Genomic DNA, 12,491 nt, shown 5'->3' with positions numbered 1-12,491 from the left:
AAGAGAGAGAGATATAATCCGAAGCACACAACTTCAGTCGACACCTATCCCCTGAGTAACGTCTGGCTGTTCAGTCTCTGTCTGGCCTCCTCTTTTTTTAGCATGCAAGTTTTATCATCCCACATTACTCAATCCATATTGGGGGTTAAAATGACTCCATACATGAGGGAGAAAGGAATAAATGGATATACGGAGGCAGGGTGGGAAAAGGTAAGTGCAGGAGGGCCATCACTGATCTGTCAGGCTGCATGACATGTATCTGACATGTAAATGCTATGTCATTCTGTGTAATATACTGTGTGATACCGGAGTTGAGGGGATTGAGCTATGAGGAGAGGCTGAATAAACTAGGCTTGTACTCGTTAGAGTTTAGAAGAATGAGGGGAGATCTCATTGAGACGTATAAGATGATGAATGGGATGGATAGGATAGAGGTGGAGAGACTCTTCCCGCTCAAAAAAGACAGTAGGACTAGGGGGCACAGCCTCAAGATAAAGGGGAGGCGGTTTAGAACGGAGTTGAGGAGGAACTTCTTCACTCAAAGGGTGGTGAATCTCTGGAATTCTCTGCCCGTTGAAGTGGTGGAGGCTGCCTCGCTAAATATTTTTAAGAAGCGGGTTGATGGGTTTTTGATAAGAGAAGGGATTAAGGGTTATGGGGAGAGGGTGGGAATGTGGAACTGAGCCACGACAGATCAGCCATGATCTTATTGAATGGCGGGGCAGGCTCGAAGGGCTAGATGGCCTACTCCTGCTCCTATTTCTTATGTTCTTATGAATGTCTCTCTGTTGTCCTGGCATTTCACATAATGAAAGGATTTGTATTTTTAAATCATCTTTCATAACCTCAGTATTGTCCAAAGTTTTTGTGACCATTCTATTATTTGTAATGTGATGTGGGCGTTGCTGGAAAGGACAACATATAACTTCCTCTCCCCTCCCGACCCAAGAACAAAGGATGAGCCCCATTCTCCCACCCTCTTGTCCTGGCCAACCCAACTTCTCATTTACCTTTAAGTCCAGTTCCATGTTTCCTCACTGATGGGGTGTTGGTTTATTTCCCACAGCATCTCTTCCTCCCGGTGGTACAGCTGGGATTAGGGAACTGCCAGCCTTGTGACTGGCCAACAATTCTCAGAGGCAGGACTTTCTCATTGCCGCTAAATGGCTGAACGGCAACTGGCTAGAGTAAGGACAAGTTCATCCTGGGACAGGCAAAGACCCCGGCATCTATAAAATCCAGCCCTATATTCCTTAGTGACCTTATACAGAATAACATTAATTAATTGCCCCTCTGCCTTACATGTGCAAATTACAGGACATTGCAAGGAACTACAAAAGGTCATGAATGTAGCCCAATCCATCTTGCAAACCAGCCTCCCATCCATTGACGCTATCTACACTTCCCACTGCTATGGCAAAGCAGCCAGCATAATTAAGGACCCCACACAACCCGGACATTCTTTCTTCCACCTTCTTCCTTCGGGAAAAAGACACAAATGTCTGAGGTCACGTATCAACTGACTCAAAGACAGCTTCTTCCCTGCTGTTGTCAGACTTTTTAATAGACTTACCTTGATCTAAGTTGATCTTTCTCTACACCTTAGTTATGACTGGAACACTACAATGTGCAGTCTCCCGTTTCCTTCTCTATGAACGGTATGTTTTGTCTGTATAGCGCGCAAGAAACAATACTTTTCACTGTAAGTTAATACATGGGACAATAAATCAAATCAAATCAATACATTTCTTTACTACTTCAGAGTGTAAACCATGTGCTTTGGTATAAAATTTCATCTTCACCATCTGAGAGATGCGCAGAGTGTAAAAATTGGTGGTGAGGACGAAAATTGACCCCCAGGTGCCAGCCTGTAAACTCTTTGATTTGACTGCTGTCAAGGGCCGACTCAAATGAGCCTGAGGTTGCCACCAATATTTGGTATGTGACTAAGATGAGGATAGATGCTTACATTGCGGTGATGGCGGCCATCGTCTTGAGGCTGGTAGGATTACGAATCATTTTGTCGAGGGTGTTGACATTCTGGGCAAACTTGGGCCTGGAATTGCGATCTTTCTGCCAGCAGTCTAGCATGAGCTGATGCAGGGCAGTCGGACAGTCCATAGGTGGTGGAAGGCGATAGTCTTGTTCAATAGCATTGATTACCTGAAAGTACATGCAAAATAAACAACTTATCAAGTTATTTTCTCACAAACAGTACAAGTTGTGAGGTTAATTATATTGATGGTCAGTAGAAAAAAGTGATCAGATGAAACTTTTCTCACTAATATTCCCAACTATAGGGAATTTGAATCATAAAGCGTCTTCCACAACCTCAGGATTTTTATAATCAATGAAATACTTTCAAAGTACAGTCACTGTTGTAATGTAGGAAACACAGCAGCCAATTTGTCCATAGCAAGCTCCCACCAACGGCAATATGATAACGACTGGATTACCTATTGGAGTCACCTGTTCCTCCAATAGTCATGTGAGGTCTTTTGCATCTCACTTAGAGAGCACTCAGGGCCCCAATTTAACACGCAGCCCAGAAGAAAATCCCTCTAACAGTGCAGCATTATCTCAGTACTGCACTGAAATTTCAGCTCTGACTTAGTGCTCAAGTCAGACGACCAAATACTTGGTCAAAGAGGTCGGTTTCAAGGAGCCTCTGAATGAAGAACAACAGAGTGAGGCGGGAAGGTTTAAGGAGTGAATTTAGGAGCTTACCATCTATACAACTGGAAAAACATGGTTGTGTAATTATGGGGCGATGAAAATTGCCAGTGCAAGATAAAGCAGGGTTAGTGGAGCCAGAGGGTTGCCGGGCTGGAGGACATTACAGAGATAGGAAGAGGTGAGGCCAAGAAGAGACGGTTGAGAACTGTAATTAGAGAGTTTCAGGGACTGGGAGCCAATATAGGTCAGCAAGCATGGGAGTGAAGGGTGAACAGGTGCAGAATAGGACATGAACAGCAGAGGTCTAGATTAGTTCCAATTTTTTTTTGGTTCAGAGGCAATTTGTTTTGTCAGTTTCTAGCCCTGTAAAACATGTTGGGACATTAACAATTCAATCTAAATGCAAGCATGGCAAGCTGAAAGAGCATATCTAATGGGAGTTAAGGCTAAACAATATGATGATTAACAGTTCACTGCTATTGTTACTCAACATTTGTGTTAAAATACAAACAAGGATATTATGCAAATATTTTAACTGGAGGAAATTAAAGCCTCCAAATCTTCCCCAATAGTGGGTTTAATTGGTCAGTAGATTGATGAAAGGTCAAGTAATTGAACAGAGACCAACAGTTAATTGTAATCATATGTCATTTTCAATGACCTTAAGACAACCTTAACACTGCACTGAGTTTTAATGTCCTCTTGTTACTGCCTCTTGATTAAAAAAAAGCGTTTAGTTTGAGGGAGAGATCCTTCTGGCATGACTGGGAGAGTGAGGCTCAGTCCCATACTCAGCCAAGTCTCTGATCTCTCAGGTTGTCAGACACAATAATTCTTTCTTGTCAATCTTCCCGAGGCTCTCATCAAAACCAAGTGCTGAAACAAAAATAAGCGTGTTAAAAAAAAACGCAACCTCATTAATGCTCGGAATAATTACCCTTTAAGCAGATTATATATAAGCAGTGCTGGTGATGAGGGTGATCTTTATTCAAAGATTTTGTACACATTTGACCTACTATGCCTTCAAACCAGATGCCACTGACTAACAACAGGAGTACGGTGAATTTAACATTTGAACTAAGTTAACACTTGCTGGTTGATAGATGTCAAAAATATTTCCAGCTGAAAATAACTACTTTTATTTTTCTGTCAGGCATAGACTTTCCATTATATGTTAGGCAACTCCAGGCAACTTCAGTGCAGAAGATTCAACACTAACTGACTGCCAGAAATGTCATAATGTATATCATCTGAAATGATTTAATTTTATCTGCCAATCAAAAGCTAAATCATAGAAATGGATGGAAATCATTAGCACAAATCGCGGGGTGTGTGTGCAATTGGGTTTAGAGATCCAAGCAATCTGAAATTGATTCTTTCGGAAATGTGGAATTAAATTTGAGGCAGGGCCATTCAGAAGTGAAATCAAAAGCACATTCTCACACAAAGAGTACTAGAAATCTGGAATCCTCCCTCCCAAAAGGCTACGGAGGTTGAGCCAATTGTATCTTTCAAGATTGAGATAGATTGTTTTATCATTAGGCAAGAACATCAAGGGATATGGATCAAAGGCAGATAATTGGAGATGAGGCACAGATCAGCCTTGATCTAACTGAATAGTGAAGAAAGCCCAAGGGATTAAGATTATTTCTCTTCGCTGATTCTCCACCAGAGGGAATAGATTCGCTGTATCGATCCAATCAAATCTTTTTAACATTTCAATCATCTTAATCAGGTCTCACTTCAATCTGCTATATTCAAGGGACGACAGGCCAGGTTTACACAACCTGTTCTCATAAATTAACCCTTTACATGCTGGCATCAATCTGCTGAATCTGCACTGTAGCCTGTCCAGGACCAATATCCCATACTGGAAATGTGATAGTGAATGCAGTAAGAGGATCTGATCCAGGTTCTATATAACTTCTACTCCCTTGTAATCCAATCCTTTCAAAATAAAGGCCAATGTTTTTGGCTGTAATTATCCAGTCTGCTGCAATGAATGGAGATTTGGCAGAGAACCAAATTCTCCGTTCTCACTGGTAGTGGTAGCAGGGCATGTGAGACCAGAGAATTCTGGCCCGTGTCTTTTTGTATCTGTCATCAGGCTTTAACTGATTGCTGTACTTGGATTGTTCTCCTCCACATTTTCTTATCTAGAAAGTACATTGATTTTGCCTTTCTCAGGTCTTTTCTTAAGCATAACCACCTGAGAGTTAACACTCAAAATCGCAGAGCACAGACCAGGTGCCAGCTTTTGTTGGAGGTGCAGACACAATAAGTCTCAATCACAAGCTCTAAGTTGTCAAGGTGCTGCAACATCTGCTTAAAAGCCGGGAGCTCATGTAGGAAAAAGCAAATCGCTAATCAAAGCCCATTAGCTGCTAATCAGTTTGTCATTATGCACAGCAGCACCTCACTGCTGATCAAGACAAAGAAATTATTTCAATCCCAGTTTTCTCACGCACTTGCAATAGAAAACAAAGAACACCAATTAGAAGGGGCAAATGTGGATATATTCTTAAGGCGGAAATGAAGGAAAATCATATGCACTGTTCATATAGGCATACAGTATACATCGCATACCTTTGTGAAGCAGGACAGGATAGAATTCACAGCAGAATTTCAACACCACCAGCCCAGGCGAAAATGGCTTACTCACCGAATTGCTGCCGATCTAGATTTTAGCCTATTCTTCTGAGTAGACGTCAAAGACATCAATCTGAAACCAGCAGGGAGGGCGAGGGTTGTTCTACATTTGTACATCAGGGGTCCGGTAATACCACTGAGCCCTGACAGCAATTTAAACTCAGATCTGAGTGGGTAAGTTGTTGGCATTTTTCTGCTAGGCTGAAGTTCGTCAGATTAGGGTTGGACATCGAAGGGGTCCTGGGTGATATTATTTTACTTCTCATCATACTGGCCTCTGAGTCCTATGAAAGAAGTTTAAGCTTCTCCAGCTCCCCTCTACCTCCATTCCCTATTTCCCTCCCCAACCCCCTGACACCACTATGGAATATTCAAAAATTCGAGGCAGAGAGGCAGCATGTTAATGAAGGCTGGGAGTTAAAAATCTCATTAACTGTCCTGGCTGGAGACAATACACATCTCTTTAACCTGTACTTAACCCTCTCTCCACTCACACTATCTGTACCTCTAAGACTTGGTTATCTGTAAAGACTCACATTCCAACCATTATTTTGTAAATTGAGTTTGTGTCTTTATATGCCCTGTTTGTGAATAGAACTCCCACTCACCTGATGAAGGGGCAGGCTCTGAAAGCGAGTGGCTTTTGCTACCAAATAAACCTGTTGGATTTTAACCTGGTGTTGTGAGACTTCTTACTGAGTTAAAAATAACCCAGCCTCATTTCCGTAGCAATGGTAACAACAACACAGTAAAATCAGAGCCTAAGTCATAAGGATATAAATACTTGCCCAGTATTATGACATCTCAGGAACATTCAGATTAGTTTGAAAGCAAGAGTTTTAAGGTGTTAAAATATCCACAGATCCTATCAGAAATAAGGAATAGGTCAATCAGCTTGTGACAGAAGAAACCAAGTGAATTCTGACTTCCGTATTTATTCACCCAGTCATATTGTGAGGAATGGATTAGGTTGAAGAATGGATATTTCCCTCTCCTTCACACGTTGATTTAATTATCATTTCAGTGTTTTCTCCTTTTTCAGCAGTCATATTTTGCCTTTTATCCAACGCTTAAAAATGGTTTCTTATACTTCTTGGGTTGCATTCCATAAGCATTAGGAATATTTGTATTTTCTGACATTTGTACTTACATCTTGATTTGACATGTCCCAGTAAGGCCTCTCTCCAAATGACATTACTTCCCACATGACAATTCCATAGCTCCAAACGTCGCTGGCTGAGGTGAACTTACGATACGCAATTGCCTCTGGTGCAGTCCATCGCACGGGGATCTTACCACCCTGTACAAACAGTTCATGACAGTCCTTCATTAGTTTCTCTACTTGCAACCATGGGTGATTCTTTCTGTTAAGATGTCTTGCACTAAGAAGGGGAGGTGAGATCCCCGGCATATTGGCCAATATTTAAGGTTCAAACAACATTAAAATAGATCATTGGACAATGTATGTAATGTTTTTGTGGGAGCTTGCAGTGCACACATTAATGACTGATTTTCCTATATCACAACAATGATTACACTTTAAAAGCACTTCATTGGCTCCGCAGTATTTTGGGATATCCTGAGGTCATGAAAAATCCTCTGTAAATGTATATTACTAAATTATCAGACTGCTGTCAGTCATCCAGAACAGGATGAGCAGAAGTGTCCTTCAATTGAATATTGGGACTCTAAGCTCCATTCCTCCTAGTTACTGGTCTCATCCCACTCTCCGACCTGAACCAGACTGCTCACAAACTTGATATCATGCTTATGAGTGTCCAAACACATATTCATTATTTCCACCTCTGTAACATCACCCAACTCTGACCATCTGTTTATCAAACCCTCATCCAGGCCTTTGTTACTGTTAGTGTGGTGATGTGGCCCATTTAAGAGGTGAGTCTTCGCAGTCCACTTGACTGTGTTGGAACTAATGGAGCACAAGAACATTGGCCATTCGGGAGCAAGGATGCACATCCCTGGGGCAGTTGGAATCCGGGTGTTTTTGGGAGTAGACCTCTGAAGTTGTGCCCTTAAACCCTTAGTTGTAAATAGTTCTTTGTGTGCAATTAATTTTGAGGTTTGTTCATTTCCATATCAAGTCGCCTCAATTATTACAGCTAGACTTGACTATTCCAATGCACTCTTGGCTGGCCTTCTACACTCTACCCTCAGTCAAGTTAAGGTAATCCAAAACTCCACTTCATTTGTGCTTACTCACACCAAGCCCTGTCCCCCCATTGCCCAGTACTTTTGGTCAAGCAGTATCTTTTTAAAAAAATCTCCATTCTTCTTTTCAAATCTTTCCAAGGCCTCACCCTTACCAGCCTCTATAATCACTCCAACGCTCCGAGAGACAAATATTCCTCTAAGCAGTGTGACTACCAAGTTTCCTCCTTAAGCATCTCCACCTCTCTTTCAAATCTACTTAGAAAGCATGCATAGAAACATACATAGAAAATAGAAGCAGGCCATTCAGCCCTTCTAGCCTGCTACACCATTCATTATGATCATGGCTGATTATCAAATTCAATACCCTAATCCCACCTCCCCACCACCTTTCAATATTTCCCTCTCAATGCTTTTGGCCACAAGTCTGAGTATCACCTTGTTTATCCTGGTGCCTGATTTTGCTTTAAAATGCTCTTGCAAAGCACCTTGGAATACTTTACGTAAATTGTTGTAGATAAAGCTTATACAGCTCCTCAAAGGTTGTCAAAAGGCAGCACTACGCCAAGTGTTCCCATCTTCCTACACCCAAAGTCTGCAGCAAGTACTCTTTGTACATCAAGAATTGGACAAAGGTCTTCTGAGTGCCAAAGACCATCTTTTATCAGCCAGTACTCCCAAACAGCTGTCTTTGAGCCTTCCCTGAATTGTGATGTCAAATTGTGTGGGAGTATTTGACTGTAGACCTGGGCCCAACTTGCCTTCAAACTGAATTTCCCCAAATTTAATTCATCAATCTCATCAATTAATTTGGCATTCAAACTATAAATATGTGTTAGACATGAAAGAGCAGCAAGTATAAAGCCTCTCCTTAGCAGAAATAACAGCAATATCAATATATTGGCAGTGTCAATTGGTTGTATGTTTGAGACCCACTCCAGGCCATTCGGGATACCTATTTTAGACTGGTCATCTGCTGCTATACTGGAGGGTGTTGCATTGAGAAAGATATCAAATTTGAATGAGCGACACTCTCCCAATACCACAACCACACTCAATTCCTGGTCTCTCCTCTGCTGGTAATTTCAGCTGGGAGACTTGGGAGAGCAGCACAGCTTGCCATTCCTGTTAGTGTTCATCTACTGGGGTGGCACCGTAGCACAGTGGTTAGCACTGCTGCTTCACAGTGCTAGAGACCTGGGTTCAATTCCTGGCTTGGGTCACTGTCTGTGTGGAGATTGCACATTCTCCCTGTGTTTGTGTGGGTTTCCTCCCGGTACTCTGGTTTCCTCCCACATTCTGAAAGACCTGGTGGTTAGATGCATTGACCCGAACAGGTACTGGATTGTGGCAACTAGGGGAATTTCACAGTAATTTCATTGCAGTGATAATACAAGTCTTGTGACGAATAAATAAACTTTAAATACTTTTTACTCATGTCTTTTGCTCAACATCCCATGTGCGTGTGGAAGAAGGTAAGGTTCAGCTTACTGTCTGGGTTCTGTCTGTGTGTGCAGGACAGGGTAAGATTCAGCTCACTGTCTGGGTTCAGTCTGTGTGTGCGAGAGGGTAAGATTCAGCTCATTGCCTGAGTTCTGTCAGTGTGTGCAGGAGAGGGTAAGATTCAGGTCACTGTCTGGGTTCAGTCACTGACAACTGCTTGAAAGACATAATGACAGGAACACTAGTGCTCAGATTGAATCAGTAGTACTTTGCTTCTCTAACAACTGTGTTCATGTTGGGTGAAAGCTTGCTGCATGATTGGATATAAAAAAGGAAAATGATGCAACAGTGATCAAGTGCTACAAGCTTTCATTGTGAAACTGTTAGCCCTGCGGGAAAGAGTTAGAAAAATGCTTAACATTTATATAAATTAGCTCCTATTAACCTCTGTACTTTTATTTAAGTGGGGAAAAAACAATTCCTCATCACAACACTAAGTTGCTGAATCTTACCGTGCCTTGCTATGTGAGATAATTCAGAAATGTATATATCTGATACATAACTGTTAATGAGGGGTTCAGTATATTTTGTTGCTACAAACATACTGGAGCAGTGGAAACAAGGAGGAAATCAGGCTTAAGCTCAAATGTTATGACATTCCGTGTTTCTTCTCTTTCCCTGATAGCACAATGGGCTGCACAGCCTGCCGCAGTTCAGGAAGGCAGCTCACCACCACCTTCTCATGAGCAATTTGAAATGGGCAATAAATGTGATGCTCCCTTTCATAAGAACATAAGAACATAAGAAATAGGAGCAGGAGTAGGCCATCTAGCCCTTCGAGCCTGCCCCGCCATTCAATAAGATCATGGCTGATCTGTTGTGGCTCAGTTCCACTTTCCCGCCCTCTCCCCATAACCCTTAATCCCCTCTCTTATCAAGAACCCATCAACCCGCTTCTTAAAAATATTTAGCGAGGCAGCCTCCACCACTTCAACGGGCAGAGAATTCCAGAGATTCACCACCCTTTGAGTGAAGAAGTTCCTCCTCAACTCCGTTCTAAACCGCCTCCCCTTTATCTTGAGGCTGTGCCCCCTAGTCCTACTGTCTTTTTTGAGCGGGAAGAGTCTCTCCACCTCTATCCTATCCATCCCATTCATCATCTTATACGTCTCAATGAGATCTCCCCTCATTCTTCTAAACTCTAACGAGTACAAGCCTAGTTTATTCAGCCTCTCCTCATAGCTCAATCCCCTCAACTCCGGTATCAGCCTAGTAAACCTCCTCTGCACTCCCTCCAGGGCCAAAATATCCTTGCGCAGGTGCGGCGCCCAAAACTGCACACAGTACTCCAGCTGCGGCCTCACCAATGCCCTATACAGCTGCAGCAAGACCTCCCTACTTTTATATTCAATCCCCCTCGCTATGAAGGCCAGCATCCCATTTGCCTTCCTGACCACCTGCTGCACCCTTTCCATGAAAGAATATTTTAAAAAATTTCTCAGACCAGGAGCTACGATGTTAACTTTATCCAGCAAATGCCATTCAGCTTTTTAACAGCACCTACACTTGATCTCTGGAGGCAATGGACCCACATCATTTACTAAGGACACGTTTGATAGCTTCAGAATGTATGTTGATAACCTCAAAATTATGTCCTTGTCTATAAAGATTAAACTGACCTCCTTCCCCCCATCACAGATTGGGATAAAGTCATAGACGTTTACAGCATGAAAACAGGTCCATCGGCCCAACTTGTCTATGTCACCCTTTTTTTTAAAAAAACCTCTAAGCTTATCCCAATTGCCCACATTTGGCTCATATCCCTTGATACCCATTGTACCCATGCAACTATCTAAATGCTTTTTAAAAGACAAAATTATACCCACCTCTACCACTACCTCTGGCAGCTTGTTCCAGACACTCACCACCCTCTGTGTGAAAAAACTGCCCCTCTAGGCACTTTTGTATCTCTCCCCTCTCACCTTAAACCTATGCTCTCTAGTTTTGACTCCCTTACCTTTGGGAAAAGATAATGACTATCTAGCTGATCTGTGCCCCTCATTATTTTATAGACCTCTATAAGATCACCCTTCAGCCTCCTACGCTCCAGAGAAAAAAGTCCCAGTCTAAACAGCCTCTGCTTATAACTCAATCCATCAAGTCCCGGTAACATCCTAGTAAATCCTTTCTGCACTCTTTCTAGTTTAATAATATCCTTTCTATAAGAGGGTGACCAGAATTGCACACAGTATTCCAAGTGTGGTCTTACCAATGTCTTGTATAGCTTCAATGAGATACTCCAACTCCTGTATTTAATGTTCTGACCAATGAAACCAAGCATGTTGAATGCCTTCTTCACCACTCTGTCCATCTGTGACTCCACTTTCAATGAGCTATGAACATGTACTCCTAGATCTCTTTGTTCTGTAACTCTCCCCAACACCCTACCATTAACTGAGTAAGTCCTGCCCTGGTTCAATCTACCAAAATGCATCATCTTGCATTTGTCTAAATTAAATCCCATCTGCGATTCATCAGCCCACTGGCCCAATTGATCAAGATCCCGTTGCAATCGGAGATAACTTTCCTCACTGTCCACTGTGCCACCAATTTTAGTGTTATAACAAAGAACAAAGAACAACACAGCATGGGAAACAGGCCCTTCGGCCCAACAAGTCCGCGCCGCCGTCTGAACAATGTATTTTTCCTACACCTCCCTTGACCTGTGTCTATGCTTATGGTACCCCAATTGGAAACCAGATTAAGGGGAGAATAATTTAGGGACAATTTGTTACACCAATCAGCCTAAAAGCACATCTTTGGGGTGTGGGAGGAAACCGGAGCACCCAGAGGAAACCCACGCAATCACAGGGAGAATGCGCAAACTCCCACAGATACTGGCCCAAATCCATGCATCTGCACAGCAAACAGTGACAGTCACTGAGCTGTTGTGGTGCCCATCTGCTGGTCCAGTTTTAAGCATACACAAATGACGCGAAGTACTAGGCCACTCTCGAAACATCCAAGAGCAGCCCACGCACAACCCACCGTGTGCATGCCCCTCGTTAGACAACAAGGTGGACCGACGCAACTGCGGAGTAAAAGAGACAAAACATCAACACATGTAGCGTTAGATTTCCAGGAACGTCCCGAGGCTCTGACCCTTATTTAAAACCGTCTCCTATAACCCTCCATCCCTGTTTCGCTCATGTGCCTATCTAAGTAAACCTTAAACAAGTCCAGCGTGCCTGCCTCCACCACCTTACTAGGTAGCGCATTCCATACCCCCACAACCCTCTGTGTGAAAAACCTCCCTCTAACATCCAAATTATACTTCTCCCCCCTCACCCTAAGCTAGTGGCCCCTCGTGATATTTGTCTCCAATCCAGGAAAAAGCCTGCCACTGTTCACGCCATCTATACCCTTCATTATTTTATCCATTTAGATACCTCAGCCTGGATCCTGTGAGATTTAACCTTATGCAACAACCTACTATCGGATGATATAGAAATATGAAGAAGTTACACGATAATAACAGGCCAGTGGCCCAATCA

At 42.7% G+C, this 12,491-nt stretch overlaps 1 protein-coding gene across 1 annotated transcript in view; it reads right to left on the bottom strand.

The window, feature by feature from the left end:
- LOC145340550 (ephrin type-B receptor 1) overlaps positions 1 to 12,491 on the bottom strand; it is a 555,098-nt gene that overhangs the window by 22,424 nt on the left and 520,183 nt on the right. The window contains exons 13-14 of the mRNA XM_080185026.1: positions 6,476 to 6,625; positions 1,970 to 2,163 (exon numbers count right to left, since the gene is read on the bottom strand). Of these exons, the coding sequence (XP_080041152.1) occupies positions 1,970 to 2,163; positions 6,476 to 6,625 (344 nt within the window). The remainder of the gene's footprint in view (positions 1 to 1,969; positions 2,164 to 6,475; positions 6,626 to 12,491) is intronic.

The sequence above is a fragment of the Carcharhinus amblyrhynchos genome, chromosome 3, assembly GCF_965287045.1.
Source record: "Carcharhinus amblyrhynchos chromosome 3, sCarAmb.v2.hapA, whole genome shotgun sequence".
Lineage (NCBI taxonomy): Eukaryota > Metazoa > Chordata > Chondrichthyes > Carcharhiniformes > Carcharhinidae > Carcharhinus > Carcharhinus amblyrhynchos.
Note: the sequence above shows the minus strand (reverse complement) of the source record. Positions and strands in the feature narration are given on the sequence as shown.